Source organism: Lathamus discolor, chromosome 1 (assembly GCF_037157495.1).
Source record: "Lathamus discolor isolate bLatDis1 chromosome 1, bLatDis1.hap1, whole genome shotgun sequence".
Classification (NCBI taxonomy): Eukaryota; Metazoa; Chordata; class Aves; order Psittaciformes; family Psittacidae; genus Lathamus; species Lathamus discolor.
The window spans coordinates 29,797,429-29,820,777 of NC_088884.1; the positions used below are offsets into that span (position 1 = coordinate 29,797,429).

The 23,349-nt window shown below is 38.8% G+C and overlaps 1 protein-coding gene across 7 annotated transcripts in view; it reads left to right on the forward strand.

Annotated features, from left to right (window-relative positions):
• SRPK2 (SRSF protein kinase 2) overlaps positions 1 to 23,349 on the forward strand; it is a 150,989-nt gene that overhangs the window by 117,287 nt on the left and 10,353 nt on the right. For all 7 annotated transcript variants that reach the window (XM_065666340.1, XM_065666372.1, XM_065666366.1 and 4 more), the window contains 6 exons: positions 2,911 to 3,076; positions 5,169 to 5,194; positions 6,684 to 6,930; positions 8,178 to 8,666; positions 13,450 to 13,550; positions 13,652 to 13,759. In XM_065666340.1, coding sequence (XP_065522412.1) covers positions 2,911 to 3,076; positions 5,169 to 5,194; positions 6,684 to 6,930; positions 8,178 to 8,666; positions 13,450 to 13,550; positions 13,652 to 13,759 — 1,137 coding nt within the window. The remainder of the gene's footprint in view (positions 1 to 2,910; positions 3,077 to 5,168; positions 5,195 to 6,683; positions 6,931 to 8,177; positions 8,667 to 13,449; positions 13,551 to 13,651; positions 13,760 to 23,349) is intronic.

The window sequence follows — 23,349 nt, forward strand, 5'->3', positions numbered from 1 at the left end:
ATTTTGAGGTTAGGTACAACTTTGAAGTTGGTATGACTTAGGGAAACTTAGTGTGTTTAAATCACATAGTCTTCCATTCTAAGCGTGAATGTAAGCAGTGGTAAAAACTGCAGGTAATTCAGACACTTGATATGTGAAAAAAGAGGAATGTGTTAGTCCTGAAAGATTAAAAAGGTTTTATTTTTGTGGGGTTGGAGTTTTGTGGGTCACTGTTTCAGACTAATGAGAATGGCATTAACTGGTAAGACTTCCAGGTTGTTCATCTCATTAAAGAGAATACAGATTCTTATTCTTTCTTCTACTGAGACAAAACCTGTGGTACACGTTCTAAAAACTTACTTGTGAAACTTGAATATGAAACAATTAATGCACTGGTATTACTGTGCAGCAAGCCATTTTGTTTCAGAGTGTACTGTAATTCCATGCTACAATTGAAAAGTTAATTTTTTTACGCTATGATTTGGAAGTGTTTTTTTGGGGTTTTGTTTTTGTTTTTTTTTTTTTTTTTTTTTTTTTTTTTTCATTTTTGAGTACTTTTGAGCTTTGTGGCAAAATCAGGTTTGTTTTAAAATGCAGCTGAGAGTTGAGTTTCTTAATGAGAAATTTCATTTCGGTTTCAACCAGACTTTTTTTCCTCTAGGGTAGAGTTATATGAACTGTTGTGCAAGAGAAGACCTTGCAGAATTGAAAATGGGGTTAGCTGCTGCAGTTCCTTGTTTGCAGTGGAGATGATTGGAAGGGTCCATTTATTTAATTCCTTACTTTGGGTTGTAAAATGTATAGCGTTGGTCTCTTTTGAGAGGATCATGTTCTGAAACTGATGCTGAAATGAGCATCATGTATTTATCAATGAAGGTTTTCACTTTTGCTTGGATTTGCAATATAGTAAATCTTCTTAATGGGTCAATATGATGTGGCTCCTTGAATGAAGAAGAAACAAGTGAATATTAATTAGAAACTGCCAAATATGAGTTTCTTTATGTGAAACTGACCTTGTGACCTTACAAGGGAAAAAATACAACCTTCTAATTTACAGTTTTGGTTTTCTAAAAATGTTTTTTTTGTCTCCCAAAAGAGGATTCTTCAACCATATTAAAGACAAAGCTGTCCCTGTGACACTGTTACTAAAAGGGGTGAAGACTCTTTTTGAAGTGGGAGATACCAAGGCTGGTTTTGTATAAATGCCACTTTCGCAGTGGAACAGATATTTATTTATCTTGTGAATGTTTATGGCTTTCTGTGTACTTTGGAATCTTTTATTTTTCTTGGCCTCAGAATTATAGACATTCAGTGGTAATTTGTAAAATGGTCTGTAGTGTAGTGGGGGAGGGAAGAGACTATAATAATCCATCTTTATGTTGCTATTGCTGTTAATGTACATTTTGAAGTCACTTAACTGCTAACTAACTTCCCATAATAAACCAATCTTTCTTTAACATTTCTTATTTTGAGGCATACTGCATGTTCCTTCAGTTGCTTTGGCAAGTGGTTAAGCAAATTTTGGATCTACAAGAAAAAAATCCAGATTATCAAGAACGGAGCAGGTTTTCGGTGTATCATTGGCACTGATGCTAAGTCCTGCTCAAGTGAACATAGAGTTTTCATCTAGGCGTACAAAGAAAGCTTTTCAAAACAGTGGCTGTTCTACTGTAGCTCCAGAACTTGGAGAAAGCAGAGCTATGCACTTGAGTTGTTTCTAGGATATGTTAGCCTGAGTGTGAATATCATATGCATGTTGCAGCTGCTCTTCTCTTGAGCCACCTTGTATGCTGGATGGATGTGCCAGTCCTGGAACTAGCTCAGAACTGGGTGGTAGACTAATGTCTTTGTATTTTGTTACTGGTATTTTGAATCAACAGGTTTGCTTTCAAAGTTGACCCTAGTTAGCGCTGTCTTAAAGGATCCTGAGAGCAAAAAGCTTGTTAGTTTATTTACAAAATACAGAGGATGGCAGGATGTTCTTGTAGCTGGAGCTCATGAGTCTGGAGGTCTGTTTCTTGCTGTAGAACATTGAAAGAAGTCTTTTAAATGGGTTCAGCTAAGTTTCTGCTTTTTTTCCTTTGTTGCTGATGTTTTTCTACAATAGTTATGTAGATTATCATAACAGCCTGGTTTATGCTGTTACATTATTCTGTACTGAATAATTGTAGCAGTTGACTTATGCAGTTTATCATACCTAGGTTTTACCTAAAAAACGTGTAAAATCACACAAACTACTGTATTTCTGTTCCGGTTAGAATTGAAGAGTATTTTTTTTCATTGTGTAAAAATCATGTTTTACTTTTTGTCCCGGAATACATTTTGAAGACCTTGGATATGCAGGTTTGATATGAGCCAGCAGGTTTTAGCCTGCAGAGAGTATGAAAGACTAGTGAAAAAATACACGTGACAAATACAGGTAGAAAAGTCGTGGTGTGTTGGTCACATTAAAAGCTGAATTACTCTTGGCATTCTGAGGAAAACTATAGATAGCATTTCATCCCAACAACACAGTTCTCTCTTTGCTTTTATTTTTATAATCAATTATAAGATGGTTATTCACAAACTAGACTTCGGTTTACTACAAGCACGTAGTATTTGCAGGGTTTTCTTTTCCAAATAACTGTTTTCAACCAGTGAGGATCAGCTAGATTCCCTTTTCAAAGAGAGATGCAGCAAGTATTTTTTACATGTGTAGATCAGCTAAGGAGCACTTGGAAGTCTGATAGCAGGTTGCTGTTATCAAGACAGTTTAGCCAGTGAGTATCTTACTCATGAAAATCTCAATAACTGGTTTTATGAGCTAAATAAATTATCTGGGCCACAAATGGACTGCAGGCAATCGGTTGAACATCTCTGTACTAATAACAAATGCATTTAGCTTGGTTTGGGTAATTAAAATAGATTTTTAAAACATCCTTTTGTAATTAGGTACTTCAAGGTCTAGATTATCTACACAGCAAGTGCAAGATCATTCATACGGATATAAAGCCAGAAAACATTTTGATGTGCGTGGATGATGCCTATGTTCGTAGAATGGCTGCTGAAGCTACCGAGTGGCAAAAAGCTGGTGCTCCTCCCCCCTCTGGCTCAGCAGGTATGATAGTATATTGAAATGCAGTGTAGTAAAGTTCCATCAATATATTAATGCTAACGATATTTTGTTTAATCGAAATTAACATTTTAAATAATTGCACATGAAAAATGCATGTCTAGTTAATTCTTATTTATGCTCTGGAAACTGTCCAGAGCATCTGACTGAGGGAAATGCTTTCTTCTCAGTTTGCACATTCAGGTTACAGGGTCTCCAGATGCAGAAAAAGGTTTATTGATATAAACGTACTCTCCTCCCACCCCACAAGCATTAATGGCTGGGGTTTAGCCACACTGGAGCCTTAGATTTCTAATACTGACAATAATCTTATCTAAATTATGTGTCTGGTTCTATTACAAGTTCATCAGCATCCTTGTGAAATAATCTGCCTTTTCGTCAGTTATAAATGTACTAGACTGCTGTGAAAACTCTTTAAGAGTCCATAGTTTTTCACCTTTGAAAATAGAATTTATTGTACCTAACTGAATTCCTGGTGAGCCCTGCTTCCTAGCACTGTATGCGAAACATCTTATGTTGGACTTGCCAGGAGTATAGAAAAGAATTGTATATTATGTTTAGCTAGGAGAAACCAAGGTAAAGAAGTTCTCAGCAATCAGTGAAGAGAAACAAGGAGGAAGGGTGGCTTTTCTAGTGATCTTCAGTACCATGGGTGCTTTTTATTTACCAATCAAGCCCATCAGTTACAGGCAGTAGAGAAATAATAGCATTTAAATACTGTTGTAATATTGTCAGAAATTATATCACAGATTAAGATCTCAGAGGTACAATAATAATACTTGCTATAACAAATACTGTAGTCAAAATCCATAAATATTTCACAGTATTCTATATGTTAAGATGCAAAATCTTATAAATCATGAATATATTGTATTGAATTTTACATAATGTGTAATAACATAGTTAAAGACTGTATGTTATTTGTGTGGGAAGTAACTTGATTTTGTTCATGCAGCCTATATGGTGCTTCTTGACATTAAAATAAGTATTATTTTAAGGAATGTATTGATGGAGTTCTTATCACACTTTGTTCTTAGCAAATTGTAATTGAATCTGTGGCCTTCCACACAGGAGCTGAACATGTGTTTTCTTTGCAGCATTTCAAGAATAGGTTCTGCATAATTTCCCTTTTTAGATCAGTGCTGGTACTCAAGTTTAAGAATGTTTTTGAATGCCTTGCCCTCTCAGGAGGCATACAAGCAATTTTTTCCCCTGAACTTAGCAGCAGAAGCTGAAGCCATAGGAGAGCTCTGAAGTCTCAACTGTCTCCACTTTCTATTTTGCATTTGTTAATTGCCATATGCTTTCGTGTCTGAAGAAGTTCATGAGCTGTTCTCCTCCCCCATTCAGTTCCTCTTTCTCACTTCCACTTTGCCTCTGTCTCCCACATTTGGTTATTTCTATTGGGCTTGATTATTTGGGGGAGGGGGGTGGGGGTAGGGATGTTGTGTGACTTGTATTGCTGTTCTGTACATTTTTACAGTTAGTACTGTAATCTCATCAGACCTAGTCAGTGATTGAATCCTTCTGAGAGAAGCTTAGGAAGAAATCCATGCTGGAGATTTTTTTTTCTGTGGTGGTGTTTTCTGCCAGAGGCACTTCTTCATGCCTCCAGTCCTGGCAGTCAGACTGCCTTGTTTCAGAGTGAAGGAAACATGAGTATTTGATTTTGCTGCTGAGTGCAGTACAGTAGTTCTCTTTGTTGCTGTTCTCTGAACTGTCTAAAATCTGCCTATACCTGCTCAGTCAGCTGACTATGTACAGTTAATATGTGAGAACTCTGCAGTCATTTAATGTTTTCTGTCCACTTCTCACTGATTCACACTTTCCTTTCTAACTTTAATTAACTCTGCACTAACCATAACAGTGAAATTGATGCTAACTCCTTCCAATTCCAGATGCTCCAACTGAGACATCAAATGATTTCAGGCAGCAGGTACTTGTAAAAGGGAAAGAATATGACTTAAAAATTAAATCACTGCCATATGTTTATTTAAGGCTACTTTTACACAATTTCTGCAACTTTCTGCCTTTTTAGAGTTGGTTTTGTACAAACAATTTTCTTTTTTCTTTTTAGTGAGTACAGCTCCACAACAAAAGCCTGTAAGTATCGTTACATAATTCAAATTAACTTTATTTTCTGTGTTTAGTTGCTATTAGATTTTTGGTAGTCTCTACCCTTTATGCAAGCTTCCTTTGACTAAAGCTTTTGTCTTCCTTTGACTAAGCTTTTGTCTTTCAAAGAATACTTTTCTTTTAATGTCTTTGGCCTTACCAGCTTTATGTACAGTATTTCTCTGATGGAAACTCTGGTAGACTTACAATTCTAAAGCTATGTCAGAGACAGTTAAGCATTGCCATTTCATCTCTCGAGGAATAATCCATTCTGTTCAGATCCTGACAAAAATGGGTGCACACACTAAATACCATGCATTGCAGATAGCTTAAGGACTTCAAAGCCTTAATAAAAAAGGCCTTAAAGGAGAAGGCGTTTTATGAGACTTCGAAGATCTTTTTGCCGTATACATACAGCAAATAACCACTGAAATATCTAAGGTTAGACCTGTTTTCTGTGTGTACAGAATGTATATGGGCATACAACATGGGTGAAAAATAATAGGATTGTCAAATTAACTGTCCTGTTCTAACTGTCCTGTAGCTTCTTTTGGAGATAACAGGATTTACAGATAAACCTTTGAGAAAATGGTATTTTCCTTTGTTCCTTGTACTTTTGTTTTAATATTAGGATTTCTTGCGATGATACCTAAACAATGAATGAGAACTGGATAGATCTCATCTATGAATTAGTAAAAATAGAAGTCAGAATTCAGTTACGATATGAGAAAGTGTTTCAGTCCTAGCTCAGATGTGTTAGTTTTTCTTCTGCTTGTTATTGTACCTGAGTTTTTCAATCCATATGTTATATAAAATGTGAAACTTTTCATAATGGCCATCTGTTGTTTGTGATTCACATGTTTTGGGCCAGAAGTGAATAATAAAAATGCTTTCCTTTCATAGGGAAATAGCTGAACAGCACAGGATTTATTTAAAATCCTTTACCATTTTCAATCTCTAGTTTTCTTGTGTCATTTTTCTCAGCATACTTTTGCTGGTCATTTCCTTCATTGTACAGAGAGAAATCATGTATGAAATTTACATGTAAAAAGTTAGGTATGATACCAGACTATCTTCCACATGCAACATCAACAGTTAATCTAGATTGAAGTTGAATATTACTGTGCCTTTATAGGATCATAGGAAATTCACTACGGTATTTTAGATATATTTTGCTCTTGTATCTAATAAGTAGCCACGTAAAACAATGTATAACTATGTAACATTTCAGTAGCTTTTTTGTCTCATGTAACCCTACATCATTTATTTGAAGTAAAATGGGGAAAACAATATATTTACTTATTAATAATTGCCATTATTAATATTAAAAATATGTACGGTATTGTTTGCTTATGCCACTATAAGAAAATAATTAACAATCATTAAAAGTAATCATACTGCAAGTGAATTTGCTGTGAGATGCCTTGAGAATAATCTTTTAGGTTTTTTGTTAGTTTGCTTTCTTTTAATATTTCAGATTGGAAAAATATCCAAAAACAAAAAGAAAAAACTGAAGAAAAAACAGAAGAGGCAAGCTGAGCTGTTGGAGAAACGCCTGCAGGAAATAGAAGAACTAGAGCGAGAAGCCGAAAGGAAAAAAATAGAAGAAAATGTAACCTCGTCTGTGCCATCAAATGAACAAGAAGATGAGTACCACCCAGAGGTGAAACTAAAAGCAGCTGATATAGAAGAGGTAGTAGATGAAGAACCTGGAAATGATGATGGTTAGTATTACCTGCTTTTATTTACCCTGAATTTACTGTTTCACAGTAAGTGCAGCATTGCATCTGGTAGTCCTAAATGGTCCTAAATCATCAAGTTTCATTTTCTCCTGTAGGTAAAATCGTAACTAGAAAGTCTAAAAAGCGGGAGTCAAACCTACTGTAGAGGTGAAGAAAAACATCAATAGCAATCTTGCTGTCAAATCCCACAGAAGAGCACACAGACAATTCAGTAGAACAGCCAGTTGTCATGCCACATTAGGTGGCATAACAGAGTTTCTTAATGAGATAGAAGAAAAACAGCATGAATTTGTATTTTTTAACTTCAGTGTAGTTAAGTCGTTGTTGCTTTCCCCTTGTTACTGTGTTTGTTGTAATGATCTGTCAGGTACTAATAACTGCAGCTTCTTCAATAAATTTGTTAAGATGCCTTATTACAGTTCTTGTTTAGTCCCAATGATTTGTTTGGAGTGCAGTTGTTATGGTCCAGCTCCATTCTGGCTTCCCAGGTTTTCTCATCAACTTGTTCTTGTTCTGTAAAAGTGTAACTGCTGAGACTTGTCTTCTGGTTTGGTTTAGTTTTGTTCTGCTCTTACAGTGAATTTTCCTACTTCTGTTATGACTCCCTGTTTGACACAGATTGAGTTGCACATTTGTAAAGCTTGCTTTCAAGACCTCATGTATCTTCTCTCCCTGGTGCCAGGAGGATGGTGTCAGACTCTTTTCAGTGGTGCCCAGCGGCAGGATGAGGGGCAGTGGCCAAAAACTAAAGCACAAGAAGTTTCACCCCAGCATGAGGAAGAACTTCCTTACGTTGAGGGTGCAGAGCACTGGGACAGGCTGCCCAGAGGGGTTGTGGAATCCCCTTCTCTGGAGACATTCAAAATACACCTGGATGTGATCCTGTGTAACCTGCTCTAGGTGGCCCTGCCTTGGCAGAGGGGTTGGGCTGGATGATCTCCAGAGGTCCCTTCCAACTCTAACGATTCTGTGATAACATTCTAATCTTCTGAATTGTTCCCTCCTGAACCACTCCCCATTGTTTATTTTTTCCAACAGCCTTATTAATTAGTTCTTTCTTTTGCCTTCAGTTTAGACTTCAAGGTCTTTGCATATTTCATTGGTAGAGTTTCCTTATGTGATGTCAGAAGTCAGGTAGTTACTAAAGAGTTAAAAATGATGAATGCCTAATTTCAAAATGTCATATTATTGATGTATGATCTGATGTGTTGCCCACTGGAATTTTTCAGGTGAAGCAGATGATCAGGATGAAAAAGAAGACACAGAGAAAGAAAACACTGAGAAAGATGACGACGTTGAGCAGGAAATTGTCAACACTGACCCTACAGACCCTAAGTGGATAGAATCCCCAAAAACAAATGGCCATATCGTGAATGGCCCATTCCTGTTGGAACAACAGATTGAAGATGAAGACGAGGAAGAGGAAGAATGTCCGAATGCAGAGGAGTATAATCTTGATGAGCCAAATGCAAAAAGCGATTACTCTTATAGCAGCTCCTATGAACAGTTTAATGGTGAATTGCCAAATGGACGTCATAAAATTCCTGAGTCACAGTTCTCTGAATTTTCAGCTTCAGTGTTCTCTGGGGCTCTAGAGTCTGTAGCTTGTGGTTCTGCTGTTTCTGAAGGATCAACTGTAACTGAAAGAGAGGAGAGCAGCCCATCTCACGACAGGAGCAGAACAGTTTCAGCTTCAAGCACTGGGGATTTGCCAAAAAGTAAGTATTCCTCATAGTGGCATACAGCATCCTTGAAGTCTCTTACAGCCATAGGTGATGTCTTACGTAGAATGAGTAGGGGGGCTAAACCTTATGTATATGTCTTAATCTGTGTTCAGTGACACATATATGCAGATTTTACTTTTGTTTTGGAGTTTTTTGGTGAAACTTCAGTATCATTCACTTTTCAGTAACACAAAGGGACCTTTAGATAGCAGCAGACAAAACCTCTATCACACCATGTTCCTGATTTGGAACACCAGGTCTAGCACTTCTCAGTGATGTTGACATTTATCTATCTACCGGTTAAGTGTTTTAAGTGGTTTTAGTTTCTGGGTTGGTGCTGACCCTCCTAAGTCTCGGCCTGCTTTTGTGCTTCTGTCTGAAAAGGTCCCACTGGAAAAGGTGATTCCAGTGTGCCAGCGTCTTGAGTCAGAAAAATCTGTGCAGACTGCCCCCACATGCTCTCTTCCTTAGGTGCTTGCAAGCCTAAGGAGGAGGTGGGATACAGGGTCAGACTTACCATCTCTAGGGTTGGGTTAGAGCTGCAGCCCACTGCTGAGAACCCTTTTTTCATTGTTGGCTATCATCTTGTTGGTTTTATCTACACTGAACATTTTGCTCATTGAATCGTACAATTCTCAATTATTAGTATTTTACATTTAGTATTTCATCTTAGAACACTTTTGGCAGACCAGATATCTAGAAATTAAGATGGAGATTTTTGGTTAGTTTAGTTGCAGAGCATTCTGATGGATTTTGACCTCCTAGAACCAGGTTTGAAGAAAAGCAAGTGCATTAATTTTGTATGGCTTTTAGAAATAGAGGGGGGAAACCCACTTTGAGTTGATGGAGGACTTGTGTCTAGTAACATGGGTGTGTATTACATTAAAAAAAATGGCAAGTAAGTGGAATAGAAAGACAGTGGTTAGGTTAAGAAATAAATGTAACAGTCTCATTAAAGGCAGTAGCTTAGCTAAGCTTACTTTAAGTAAATTGGATGATTTTTCATGCATTCAAAAATAGGAGTTTGATAGATGCACTTGGAAGACAATGCAAAAGCATTCTTGTTAAATTCAGACAAATCCACTGCTGTCTTAAAAGAGGAAAAGTGAACTGTGATTTTTTTTTTTTTTTTTTTTTTTTTTTTTTTACTTTTTCTCTGTCCTAGAACTTGTTTTTACGGGTGTGAGATAAGTTATTGTAGGTTAAATATTCACATTGACAGGTCAGTCTTCACAGGAAAGAGGAAAGGAAGTTTGTGGTTGCAGGTAGGCATTCTTCTAGAAGGTGACCATGAGATCATGTAACCTGACTTCCTTTTATAACAAGCCAATAATACACCAACTAGTAAGTCCAGTAATATTTGTGTTCTGCTTAAAACATATCTTCCAAAAAGACACCTGCTCTTGATTTGGACAAATGAAATAATTTAAGAACATGGTGTGGTTGAAGTTTGGATTTGCGTGGCTGCAGCATCTAGCTATAAATACTTGTCTTTCTTCAGTCACATGAAAAAATTCTGTAATGTGCTGTGTTTTCATTCACTGATGGTTCTTTTCTAACAGTTCCCCTCTTAATCTTTTATTAAACTCAACAAGTCTTTGTCTCTGCAAGGCATGTTGCTAACCCTGAACTCATTATGGCTTTTCCATATTCATCATGGTTTTGGACACTTAAATTCTGGCCACCAGAACTGCTCCAATCCAAAACTTTTGCCTGTAAGTCCTGTTTAGTGAAGACATGGAAGGTGGTATCTTGGTGTCATTGCAAAGAGCTGGATTTTTGCCATTGAATTAAGTAGCTGCAGGGTATTACACATAGATTTTATTTATAGCGCCAGTGGCTAAATGATAAATATATGGGTTTCAACTTTAATCAAATACTGAGAGACTAGATCTGTAAGCAGACAGAAGAAAATGAGATAGCTCAGGGAGAAGATCACTAAGCCTGCCATCAACATTGGCCCCAGATGAAGTTACTAAATATAAATAGAGATGTATTGAAAAGTACAGTCAGTGTATTTCTTGGTTTGACTTTAGAAGAGCAATTCACACAGCTATTACAGAGTCTGACAGCTAAGGTAATCTGCAGGTAGGCAAGAAATGTGAAATAAAATACAACTGAGCAGAGCTGTGTTTCTGGAAAATATCAAGTTCCAGGCAAGTAAGTCTTCCAGTCCATCTCCTTACACTCAGTAGTCCCTGAAATGATACATAAGAGGTTCCTAGGTGCCTGGTAGCCTCTTCCTCTGTGCTGCTGGCAGTATTTGTAGGCAGAAAGCCTCTACTGCTGTTTTCCTGGCATGATGTGTAAAATCGTCATGCCTCCATGGAGTAAAGATGGATTTGTCATCATGGGAGCAATGTATCTCCATAGCTGCAGAGACAAACCTACTTAATTCCTCCTTGATGTTATTTAATCAGCAGCATCTTACAGACTTCTTGTGCAAAGAAGAAAGATTAAATTTTGGCCATATCTGAATTTACTTCTTCCACAGAAAGAGGAAAAGCTAAATGTTGTTAATATTAATGGCATCAATAATAATATTGGGTTAAACAGTAATAAAACAGATTAGAGTGTTTCAGAAGAAGAAAGAGAAAAGTTGCAGCCTATTCAATATTTTTAAATGCGCTACCTTTTTCCTGTAACTTTAGTGCCCTTTTCTAGTATAGAAGTGGACTTTGTTCTTGGCTGTCTAGGCATTGCTATACATTATAAAGTAACATTATCTCTTATTTTTTGGAGATACTTGCCTCATTCAGTGCACAGACCAATTTGTGTTCAGTGGATGAGCAGCTCTTAAGTTCTTACCTTTTTCAAGTTTTCACTGTGTGACCGAATGCCCTTAAAATAGATCTATTAATTTCCTCATGACTCTCCTCCTCATTCCAGTGTTTAAATATTTACTAAGTATACTATCGTGCTGAGACTGTGAGAAGAGGAGGTGATATTTCTCAGTTTTACAGAACTAGGACACACAGAAGTGAAAACCAGAAATGCTTACTGATTTTGTGCTCAGGTTGAGCTCCTTTGGATGCTTTTTTTGAGAGTACTTACTAAAAAGTGTGCTCCTCTTGACTTCACTTTCAGTTGTGAATGATCCACGTTTGTCAGATATAGAATCCAAGGTCTCACATTCATCTCTCAGAAAATAAGGGACATAAACTTAATGAGCTCCTGAGAAAAACACAAAAGTGTAGGCATTTGCCTGTTACCTTGTCAGGTCCCTCTGCTAGAAGAAGATTGAAGAAAGCTGTTTTCTAATGCATTCAGATGTGTTACTGACGAGTTCTCCACCCCTTCATTCCACTTTATTTACTGCAGTCCTTCACCTTCAGAAAGATGTGTGGGAAGGATTTATCTAGCACTTCTTTATTTTTGCCAGGGCTGGTGAATTGAGAAAGGTCCTGGTATTTCTTGAATAATGCATGTGATTGTGTTTAAAAAAATGAAGACTCTATTAAGCAGCATGCTTGTAAGGGAAGATTTTAATATTAAGATTACTTAAGACTAACCGTCTTTTAAGTACTGAACCTCAGCTTTATTCTCTGTGTGTTTGGCTTTTATGCCCTATAGTGATGGGTTTTTTTTGAACTTGAGTCTTGGACTGTTGCAGCTTTTTTAGAGGGCTCTTGTTGAGGTCCCTGCCGCTTCTGTCTTCTACTGTTCAGTCCCATCTTTTATTTCGTTCCTTCCCTTTGTGGATCCTGCCAGTTTCTTTTCTGGTTGGCCAGTGCCCTGATGACTCAATCACCCTTGCTGTCCCAGCAGTTGAAGATCCTCATCTGATTTCAGTCATTCCTGACTCATCGTTAAACATGCTGTATTTTTTCTTTGCCCCATGTCTGCTGTACTTTCCTCTTCCAATGCTTCTGGTAGTTTCACAGATCATTATATCCCATTTGGAGTCCCAGTGCTTTTTGGATCTAGTATCTCTTTCTTATCTTACCAGCAGTTTCCAATTTGATCTTCTTAGCTTTGGGACAAGTAAACTGAGATCAGTCCTCTCCTGCTATGTGATCTGTGATACCTGCTTCTATCATTCACATTCAAGTCAAACTGCTTTCTTTCCAATTCAATTTAGGAGCTGGCGGGTGGTATGTCAAATAGAAAAGCAGTGGTCATCCACTGTCCTGTGTTAGGATCGTCAATGTCCCAAGAGCCTCTAAAGATGGCAGGATTAATGAGATTAAAGTTATGCCTTTCTAGTTGGATCATACTCAACACAAATTAGGACTTTCAGAGAATTTTAACTCAACACTGAGTTGTCTGTGAGATGCGTGACAGTCCTCTAGGCTCTCAAGTAAGCCAGGTTTTGGTGACTTCTTCCCCTTGGGACCAATTTTTTAAACAAGAAAAACTCCAGCCATATTTTGTTTACCTTAGCCAGAAATGGACGTGCAGGATTTTATTTTCTCAACCAAACTGTTCTAAGAACAACTCTTTCATGTGGCCTTCTTGGAGTTTGAGTTTTAACATTTTCTGTTGTAATCTGTTCTTGGAAACATATGGACTCTTTCTGCTTGGAGCTCTTCTGGATATTCTAATTATAGTCATTTGGCAGTTAATACAAAAAATTTGTACTTGGAATGTGTAAGGATATTTAGAAATCAAGGTAAGAAATCCTGTTTATGTTGCTTTAATTTCTTGTAACATTCAGCAAATGATTTTGATGTCTTCCATGAATTACAAAACTGGATAAAGTGTTAAGGCAAAACTGCTTAGAGGTAATGAATAGTGTGCTTAAAATACTAACTGTTCTGCATTTTGCTTGTGTTAGCAAAAACTCGTGCTGCTGACTTACTGGTGAATCCACTGGACCCAAGAAATGCAGATAAAATTAGAGTTAAAATTGCTGACCTGGGGAATGCCTGCTGGGTGGTAAGTATCACTGCATCATTTTCGCTCTTTAGCCTTCATGGTTTAGAACAGGCCTTTTTATTGTTGTTTTTTTCCCATTAATGTGATTCTTTCTTTTTTAGCATAAACACTTCACAGAAGACATCCAGACAAGACAATATAGATCCATAGAGGTTTTAATAGGAGCAGGTTACAGTACACCTGCTGATATCTGGAGTACAGCATGTATGGTAAGAACAATACAGTGTATTTTATAAGAATAAACCTGAGAAACCTGATGTGAATGGTTTTGACACAAATACATTATCTTAAATAATATCTTATCAGATAGCTACTGATGATTTTTCCCCATCTATTTCAATTTCTGAAGTATTCTTAACCAGTTTTCATTTTCATTTGATGCATTTTAAACTTGCAGTCAAAACCATGCAAGTTTATAGGGAAATACATGTGTATTTTAAATTACAAAGTCAAACCTAAATAGTACAACTGCATGTTTCCTTCCTATCTTAGAATCTATACAACTGTTTGCTGTTTCCATTCCTTTTTCTTGCATAAAGTATCAAAACAGCGAAATACTTCAAATTCTTGCCAAGTGCAGTGAAAATATACATCAGATTAGGCTTGCAAATCACAGCTTTAGGTTCTAAACTTCAAAGAGAAGGATTTAGCTTATTAGTAAAATACGTGGTAACATTCTGTAGAATTAGTTTTAACACAGTTAAACTGAAATTACACCTTTTTTGAAACCTTTTAAAGATAGAAAAAGTAAAAACTTCATTATTCAACTTTCTGAAACAATTACTCTGTAATACCTGAGGTCAAATAAGCTACATGCATCTTCTCATCAAAGATAGTTTTGAAAATACATTTAGAAGTATCTTTGTCTATTTTAAAGGTGAAAACTTATTCAAGTCTTTGTATTTTACAAATACATGTCTGCAGAGAGTAAGCGTGTGAGGAGGAGGAGAGGACTCAAATACTAGACACAGTTTGCAGGCGTGGGTGATGAGAATTGCAAAGCTCAGAGGGAGAGGAGGAGGATTGAAAGGAACATAAAATCCTACAGATATTATAAGCTCAGCAAGCCATGTACTGAAAGTAACTAACCCATAAGTAAAATTGCAGATATGTTTTCTCTGGAGTTTAATACTAGCTTTTGCTTTAATACACAGAAAAGAACATCCATTTCCAAAGTTACACTTTCATTTGGGGCAAAATGTAGACTTTTTTTTTTTTTTCCATTACATTGAAAACGAAGCATAGAAAACATTTCACAGTTTTGATCCTTAATTTTTTTAATGACTCTTAACTAACTGCGAGATTATTGTTACAGACATTATGTTCCTTTTACCTGATATTTCATAAAGCTCAGTTGAACTTGATGCATTTTTATGGTATTTAGTATGTTAGATTCATCTTTCTTTAAGGTTGTACCTACCCTGTGCTAATTTTATATGCAGTCGTATAGGTAAAGCCACATTAAAAAGGCTGAAGTCTGTCTAAGATAGTGTTTAAAGAATGTGGGACACTTAATAGCAATATCAGACCTAGGAAATAGAGTATTCTTACAATACTTGGGGTCATCCAGCCCCTTACACTTCAGTTCTTTTTCCATGTTATATAAGCGTTCCTCATGAGAGTTCTTTAAACCCCATGAGCATCTATCTCTGCCACTGGGGGTATCTTAATTCTGATTCACAGGTATTTATGAAACTGCTATATTTTAATGAGAAAATTATACTTCTGCTTCTTTGTTACGTAAGCTTTAACAGTAGTAAAACATTTGGGGTAGAAACATTGGAAATCTGTTTTCTGCCACAGACTTTGGCCTTTTGATCATAGAAAATGCTGTAGAAATTTTACAATCTTTACAGCACTGACATAAAATCATTCAGTTGTCATCATTGTAATAGTTATGTTAAAAAAAACAGAGATCAGTTTCTCAAGCTCATCCCCAAAACTCATAATTTCAAAACACCTCAGGATTTGCTTTTATTCCAGTGTGCTTGAGAAAATGGGTCAGTGCACTGTTACTGCTAATCCTGTATCAGATAGAAAACAGCTCTGAGGTTGGGGATTGACGTGAAGATCTTAAGAGTTCCTTCTGCAGAAGACTTGTAACAAAGATTAACAGCCAGGGAAACATTCCTGATGTGGAATTTCAAATTCCCAACTAACTTAAGGCTTTCTTTGGAAATTATGATTTTATTCTCTCCGATCCCTAAAGCAGCCAAGAACTGTGAAGTACCAAAGTGATTTAATGCCATTGTAGACCCACTTGCTTCCTCAAGTTTGGATTCCTTGTTGTACCTGAATGTGGTTCAGAAAATGTCCTTCTAGGTTATCTTGCTCTTGTTTCATATTTAATCCACTTTATCCCATAACATTTGCTGTTAGATGTGTTTTCGAAGGATTGTCTGCTGGAGCAGGAGCTGAAGGGGTGATTTATTTTCAGCCAAAGCAGAGGTCAGATTACCATAGACCATGTTGTCCAGGTCTCGAGGGAGAGCAGGGAGACTTCTTTGTCTTGTTGCTTTGTTTGTACAATAAGTCCATAGTCATTAAGGACATTTTTGGAAGCAGTAGTATGTGAAATGAGTGGTCCAGCCGTACTGCTGTGACTTTCCTTGTCGAGTTTACATCTTTCCATACTTTGCCCAGTGTGACAATACCAAGCACACATAAGGTGGTGTCCTACCAGCTGATGATTGCATGTGGCATTCATCATTTCCTCCTTTTTAAATAAAAAATAAAGGGGAGAAAAAGGGAAGTCTGTAATTTAGTAGCTCTGTGTTAGTAAATGATCTAAGGTTTGAGGTTGTGTTCAGGATAGGTAAGTAATGGCTCTGCTCAGATCCACCTTTCAAACACTACCTTTATGAACAGGTAAGCAAGGTGCCATGTGGCTTTGCAGTGGGAGCTGTGTCACATAGTTACAGATCCTGACCTTCATTATGATCATGCTTTTGACCCTAGGTGAGCTTTCTTATCTCGGTGTCTCTACTGAATGATAAGGCACAGACTGCAACTAATGTGAATGATGTGAATTAGCGTGAATGCAAAGTGTAATAAGGTAGTATCAAAACGAAGATGTTATGCTTTGAAAACCTTTGCTCGCAACTGCGTCACTGAGCTAATTCTTTGCACCTGCACTAAAAGAGGGTTCAAAATATTTTGACCTTGCTTAAATGGAATTGTGTGCAAATCAAAAGGAGTGTGACCAGCAGGTCGAAGGAGGTGATCCTGCCCCTCTACTCTGCTCTTGTGAGACCTCACCTGGAGTATTGTGTGCAGTTCTGGTGTCCTCAACATAAAAAGCACATGGAACTGCTGGAACAAGTCCAGAGGAGGGCCACGAGGATGATCAGGGGACTGGAGCACCTCCCGTATGAAGACAGGCTGAGGAAGTTGGGGCTGTTCAGCCTGGAGAAGAGAAGGCTGTGTGGGGACCTAATAGTGACCTTCCAGTACCTGAAGGGGGCTTATAGGGATGCTGGGGAGGGACTCTTCACCAGGGACTGTAGTGACAGGACAAGGGGTAATGGGTTAAAACTTAAACAGGGGAAGTTTAGATTGGATATAAGGAGGAAATTCTTTCCTGTTAGGGTGGTGAGGCACTGGAATGGGTTGCCCAGGGAGGTTGTGAGTGCTCCATCCCTGGCGGTGTTCAAGGCCAGGTTGGATGAAGCCTTGGGTGGGATGGTTTAGTGTGAGGTGTCCCTGCCCATGTCAGGGGGGTTGGAACTAGAAGATCTTGAGGTCCTTTCCAACCTTAACTATTCTATGATTCTATGATTCTAAATACATCTTGTAGTGCTTTGTGTATCCACAACCTTAAAATCTGAGGTTTCTGATCAGTATTCTGAGAGGCTGATCCAGATGTGCTCCTCACTTCTCCATCTGTGTAGCTGTTGCTGACAGATGTGATGCTTCAGAGTGATGGTCAGGTTCTCCAGCTCAGTGGGTGATATTTTTTTCACACCATGGCTGCCAAGCTCTTCTAAAAGGGCTTGCTCAGAAGTAGTCAAGAGCACTGCTTAGTAGTAAAGAGCACACATGAAGACTGCTTAGTTTGCAAAATTGAGGAGATTCTCTATGTGCTGTATATCTACTACTGTGTCAGATGCTAGATCATGTCTCCATTAAAAAAAAATTCAGTAAAAAACAGGCCATTCTTTGAAATAATTTAGGCTCCATAGGGTTTCTGTGAGAGAGGTTTATGTGTACGTAAGCCACATCAGTCTTTCCGTGTCTCCTGGATTTTATGATGGACCACTTGGAATGTTTGGGACCAGGAGTCACTTGGGATCTTAACTTGGTCTTGGGCTTAATGGATCTCTGAGCCTTGGTTTTTCACTGCCTTTTGCTTGCTGATGAAATAATCTTGCTCACTGGGAATAGCATTGGCAGACTGTGAGAGTAGCAGAGCTACTGGGTTGGACTTGGTGATCTTAAAGATCTTTTCCAGTGAAGGTGATTCTGTAATTCTATGATTCTTGTGTCGGCTTGCATTTATGGCCAATATTTATGGCTTGTGTTAAATCAAGCACAGAGGTTATGTTTTCTCACAGCAGCAGCAGACTTTTTTTCATCATACCATTCGCTCATCAGTTTTACTGCACCTTCAGTAATGAGGATGGAGATGGTGATGATGATGTTTTTAAAACAAAAGCGTCTGATAGTGGTGCCTTGAGCATGCAAAGCATCTGTGTTGATGTGTGCACAGCAACTTCCAGAATACCCCCCTTATGAATCTGGCTTTTAGGACATGGTATGTTGTGTCTACATGGCGTACTCTCCTCACCTGGGCTCTGCTGACATGAGTTGGCTTCATCTGGCCATCAACTCTATGCTTTTGGTGCATCTTGGAAAGAATACTCTGTTCTGCTTATCTTTAATATGGGAGTAAACAGCGATTCTGATTAGGATTGCTTGTACTGGAATTGTACGTAAAGAGAGGCATGTAAGGACTCCAGCCATATAGCAAAAGAGAGAGCAGTAACTCAGTGCTAATAACCTTGCAGTTCTTTCTTTTGGTGAATAACTAGCACTGTAAGCCAACAGCCTATGAGGTGAACCTTCTCATTTTAGATGATTTGGCGTGGCCTGGTTCAAACCTCTTTGTATCAGATTTAAAGGATGAGAGTGAGTATCCTCAGGCCAGTACTGGTCCTCTGCTCAGGTGACCAGAGTCTGAGAGTCTTTAAGGAAAAGAAAAAAAGGCAAAGGAAAGAAGAGGAAGCTGCTTATCTGTGGAGGCTGGTAGTCAGTGCATGCATGATGTGCTGTGGGGCTAATGGAAGGAGATAGATGCCAGTGGACTTCCCCTGACTGCGATGGAGGACTGAGTTCACTTGTTCCGTGCGCAGCAAACAATGCAGTGTAGTGTAAATTGCATTTTTTTCCCCAGCCTTTGGTGACTCTGTGTCTCAGTAATTGTGCTGTGTTTTGCTGGACATGTCTTCAGTTTAGCTAAGGAAATTGCACAGTGCCCTTTCTTTTTTTCTTAACTGTGTGGCCTATTTATATGGGATACTCAGCTGTTCCCATGGAAAGCTAGATACTGGGAATCTCTCTCCACATTTATGAAATTCTAGAAAATTCTACGTTCCCTTGCTGTATTAAACCCTACTTTAATTCTGCCAACAGGGAGGTGCATCTCTTGTTTTCATCCCAAGAAAGGAACAGATTTGGAGCCAGCAGTGCCTTTGGTAGGATTGAAACCACCCTTGACCATTTAATTTTATCAGGCTGATTTTCCACATTGGCAGGGCTGAGAGGGCTACTTTCTGTGGAGCAGAAACTGAACATGCACTGCATGATTTAGCATTTCCTAAATCTCAAATCCATGGAACTCAGTACTCAACTGCTGCTGCCAGAAAATCCTGGCAAGATAAGGGAGTTTGTAGTGGCAGAGGGCATCCCTTTGTATTGCTCCTGGAAATGACTGCAAGCACCATGATTCCACTGCTTTTCCTCGTTTATGCTCTTTGGATTGGAGACAGGAAAAACCCCTGAAATGATGAGTCTAATCATCTGACTTTTGTTGTTCACTGTGTACAGTCTTGTTTGAGCTGCAGGGAGGAGATAACTATGTCACAAGCCATGACATCAGCAAGATTAGTTTATTACTACTTATCAGAGATGGTTTTTGTGGTGAGTTTTGATTCTTTTTATAATACGAACTAGCAAATAGCTCATAGGTGTAGATCAGCAGGAAGGAGGAGAAAAATATACTTAGTGTTTTATCTACCCAAAGAGAGTACAAATTCTGAAAAAAAAATACAATGGGGGTGAATGGAGAAGGAAGCAGGCAGACAAAATGAGAGATACGCTACTACAAGGCAAGCAAGCCTACAGGGGTGTGTTTTATTATGAGCATTTCTATTTATGTGAGAGAACTTGGAGGGACAGAATGAAAAATGAGCAGAATATAGTAATTTATGATGTTAGAATTAAACCTACATCCAAGTGTTTGTAGGTCAGGCCCCAGTTTACTTGTTACCATGATGTCCTCTCATGTGAGGTGGAGAAGCAACTGTCCTTAACTACTCTTCCTGTGTGGTAAGCAGGGAAAAAATTATCATGTTTCTATGGAATCATGAGTATTATCATGTTCATATGTGCGAGTAGCACATACCAAAGGTGTGGTGACAAGCCTCAGTGTGCACAGAAGCAGTATTTTGAGGAAAAATGGGAAATCAGAAATCTGCTTAAGAGGAGAGAAAAGCTTCAAGGCCCCATGCACATATTTTTCAGTAGGCAGATTCAGTACAAAATGCTGTTATTAATCACTGTACACCTTTCTTGAAGGTGGTGGGTGGACAACCCGAGGCATTAAAAAGAAAATGATGAGCGTGGTGAGGCACAGGAACAGGTTTCCCAGAGAAGCTGTGGCTGCCCCATCCCTGGCAGTGTTCAAGGCCAGGTTGGATGGGCTTGGAGCAGCCTGATCTAGTGGAAAGTGTCCCTGCCTGTGGCAGAGGGTTTGGAATTGGATGAGCTTTAAGGTCCTTTCCAACCCAAACAATTCTGTGGTGCTGTGATTTTTCCAAAGAAACTGACTCTCCAAAGCAGCCACTCAGTATGTGCATGATTCTGAGATCAGAGTACAGGAAATGATTGAAATCTGTTTTCTTTTCAGACATCCCGTGCATGTCTCTGTTTTGGGTATCTGGCCCTTCTTACCAAGCACTAACCATGCAAAATGCCTTTTATATTCTTTCCATTGCTTGGCTCTTCAGGGGGATGACCATGGGAGAGCAAACTGTCAGCTGGTGTGTGTATCTCAGAAAGCTTTTTGCTCTTTCATGGTCCCACTTACCGGTGGAAAAGCGTTCTTAAAACTAAGCCTGTTTTTAAAGCAGTTACAATCTTCTTATTCACAGCTCTTCATTTCAGTGGGGGCAGAGAAGCTCTGGCCGGGAGCCAGATCTCATCTGTCAAAATAATCATTCTGGCCTATAGCTTGTCCTTTTTCAGCTGGGGCTTCATAAGAGAAATTCAGGGAGGCTGATGCAGTCCAAGTGAATTGTTCTTCCGTCCTCTCCCAGACAGCTTTCCCTAGGCATGCATCCATGTTCAATCACCAGATTGAGTACACAGCTGTCACACAGTGAAAATGTAGCTATTTCCAATTGTGTGATTAGACATGGATCTATAATATACAACAGTGATGCCAACAGTTCAGTACTGTGGTAGGTTCGTATACAGTCACGTGGCAGAAGAGGAATCATAGCCTCTCCAGAGCCTACAAAAGCAGAAATGTGACCATTTATCTGAAAGGTTCCCCATCTGCAGATGGAGAAGAGCAGTCTAGACTCTTTTTGTGCAAGAACCTTAGGAAAGTGCGAAGTAGCAATTGCCAGCACAGTCAGTAGGATGGATGATTGCCTTGGGCTTTTGTGCCATATGTTGAGTGTGCTGTATCTCATTTGTTATCTCCATATAATAATTGAAATGCTGATTTCTGTTGAGGTAAATGTCAGCATTAAGTAAAAAAAGATCATGGTATTTCAAAGTCAGATTTCTGTCAAGAAACTAGTTTTTATATATTAATACTTTCAAAGGGAAAGTAAATATGGTTCATCTGTACTTGTACCATCATAGAGATAACAGCCAAATTTAGGTGGAGAGAGAGCTCTAGTAGTCTACCTTCTGCTTGAACCAGGGTTAAAGTTGGTTAGATGAGGTTATTCAGAGCCTCACCAGTTGAGTCTCTACATAGCTGACAGGATGGCATTTCCACAGCATGTCCCAATGCCCAGCCAGTCTTGCTTAAGAATTTTCTTATCTGGCTGGAATTTCCCATCTTGCTGCTTACGTCTGTTCTGTGTTGTCCTTTCACTGAGAAGAGCGTATCTTGATCTTCTCTGTTACTTCCTTTCAGGCAGTAGAGTGCAGCAACTGAATCTCCCCTGCTCCTCCCCTTCTCCAACCTGACCACAGCCCACCCAGCCTCTCCTCCTGCTCAGCCCCTAACAACTCAGAGGTCCTCCTTGGTCTTTCACCAGTTTGGCAGGGTCTCTCTCATACTGATGGCCCCAAACTGGTCACTACAGTCTGCAGGTGTAGATGTGAGTACTGAGGAGAGGGGAACTCACTTTCCATTGAGGGCTGGTGACACACTTATATACATACTGCATTACCACAAGAGTGCACCGCTGACCTGTGTTCAACTTGGTGTCTGTCAGGGTCTCCACCTCCTGATTTTATCAGTGTCACTGTAGCAATTGGAGACTGGGTGATTTATGCATCTACGGTTGAGTGCAGAGTGTCCATAAATACTGACAAGTGCTCTGAAATCCAAAGCAGCAGTGCATCATGAAAACTGTAGTTCTGAGTACCAGCAGAGAGAGCTGCTCGTGGTGGTACTGACTCAGTAACGGGACTGCACATGTTTTCTGGTGCACCACAGCTTTGGGCATCAGCTTAAAGAGCAGAACAACTCTGATACAGTGAGTTTCTGGCTATTTATGTGCTTATTAGTGCATTTTTAACACTGAGTCTTTTATGTTATGGTAAAAACCTCGCTCAAGGATTTATTTTTTTTTTAATAAGTTCAGATTAATATCATTTATCTTGCACTATGTAGCTAGTCCATCCTACAGATATCTAGGAACCTTCTACCTGGTTGTTACAAATGAACCTGTGAGATGTCATTGTGTGTGAATGCTAAAAGGTACTATAACAGATACATGTTGCAGCACCCAAAAGACAAGGCTGTCTCTGGGCTGTATCTGTGTGCAGCAGTCCAAAGTTTCTTCATTCTCAGTGCAGAGTACTTTAAGGAGAGTCAGGAAATTAGATGTCTGAGACCCTGCCGCTCCAGTCCATGCTGGGCATGGAGTCAGGGCGATACAAAAAGGAGCAGCATCATGATTTTGAAAAGCTTTAGTTTCTTGTCAGCAAAAGGGTGGTATAAATATCTCAAATCTATGAGAGCTTGGAGCTCTTGTTATATACAAGCTGATGTAAAATTCAGTGTATCACAGTGGTATGCTTGCTTCTTGTGCTTCTCACTGAGCAGTTTTTAGTTTTTCCAATTGAATCTGCTTAGTCCCACGCAGACATATGGAGCTATTAATACTTCATTTTTTAGGACAGAAGCTGTATTCTTTTGGAGTCTTACCTTTGTGGCTAAATTCAACCGCATTTCCATTGTTCTCCAGGAATGTGGTTGAATAGCAGTGAGTTTCGTAATGTCCTCAGAAATCAGCCCCAGCAGCATGTGTTCTCCTAGGAAGGTTGGTCTGCCTCTTCCAGTGAATACATTGGCATGAGAGACAGTGAGAGCACCTGGGGCTTCTCAGTCTCG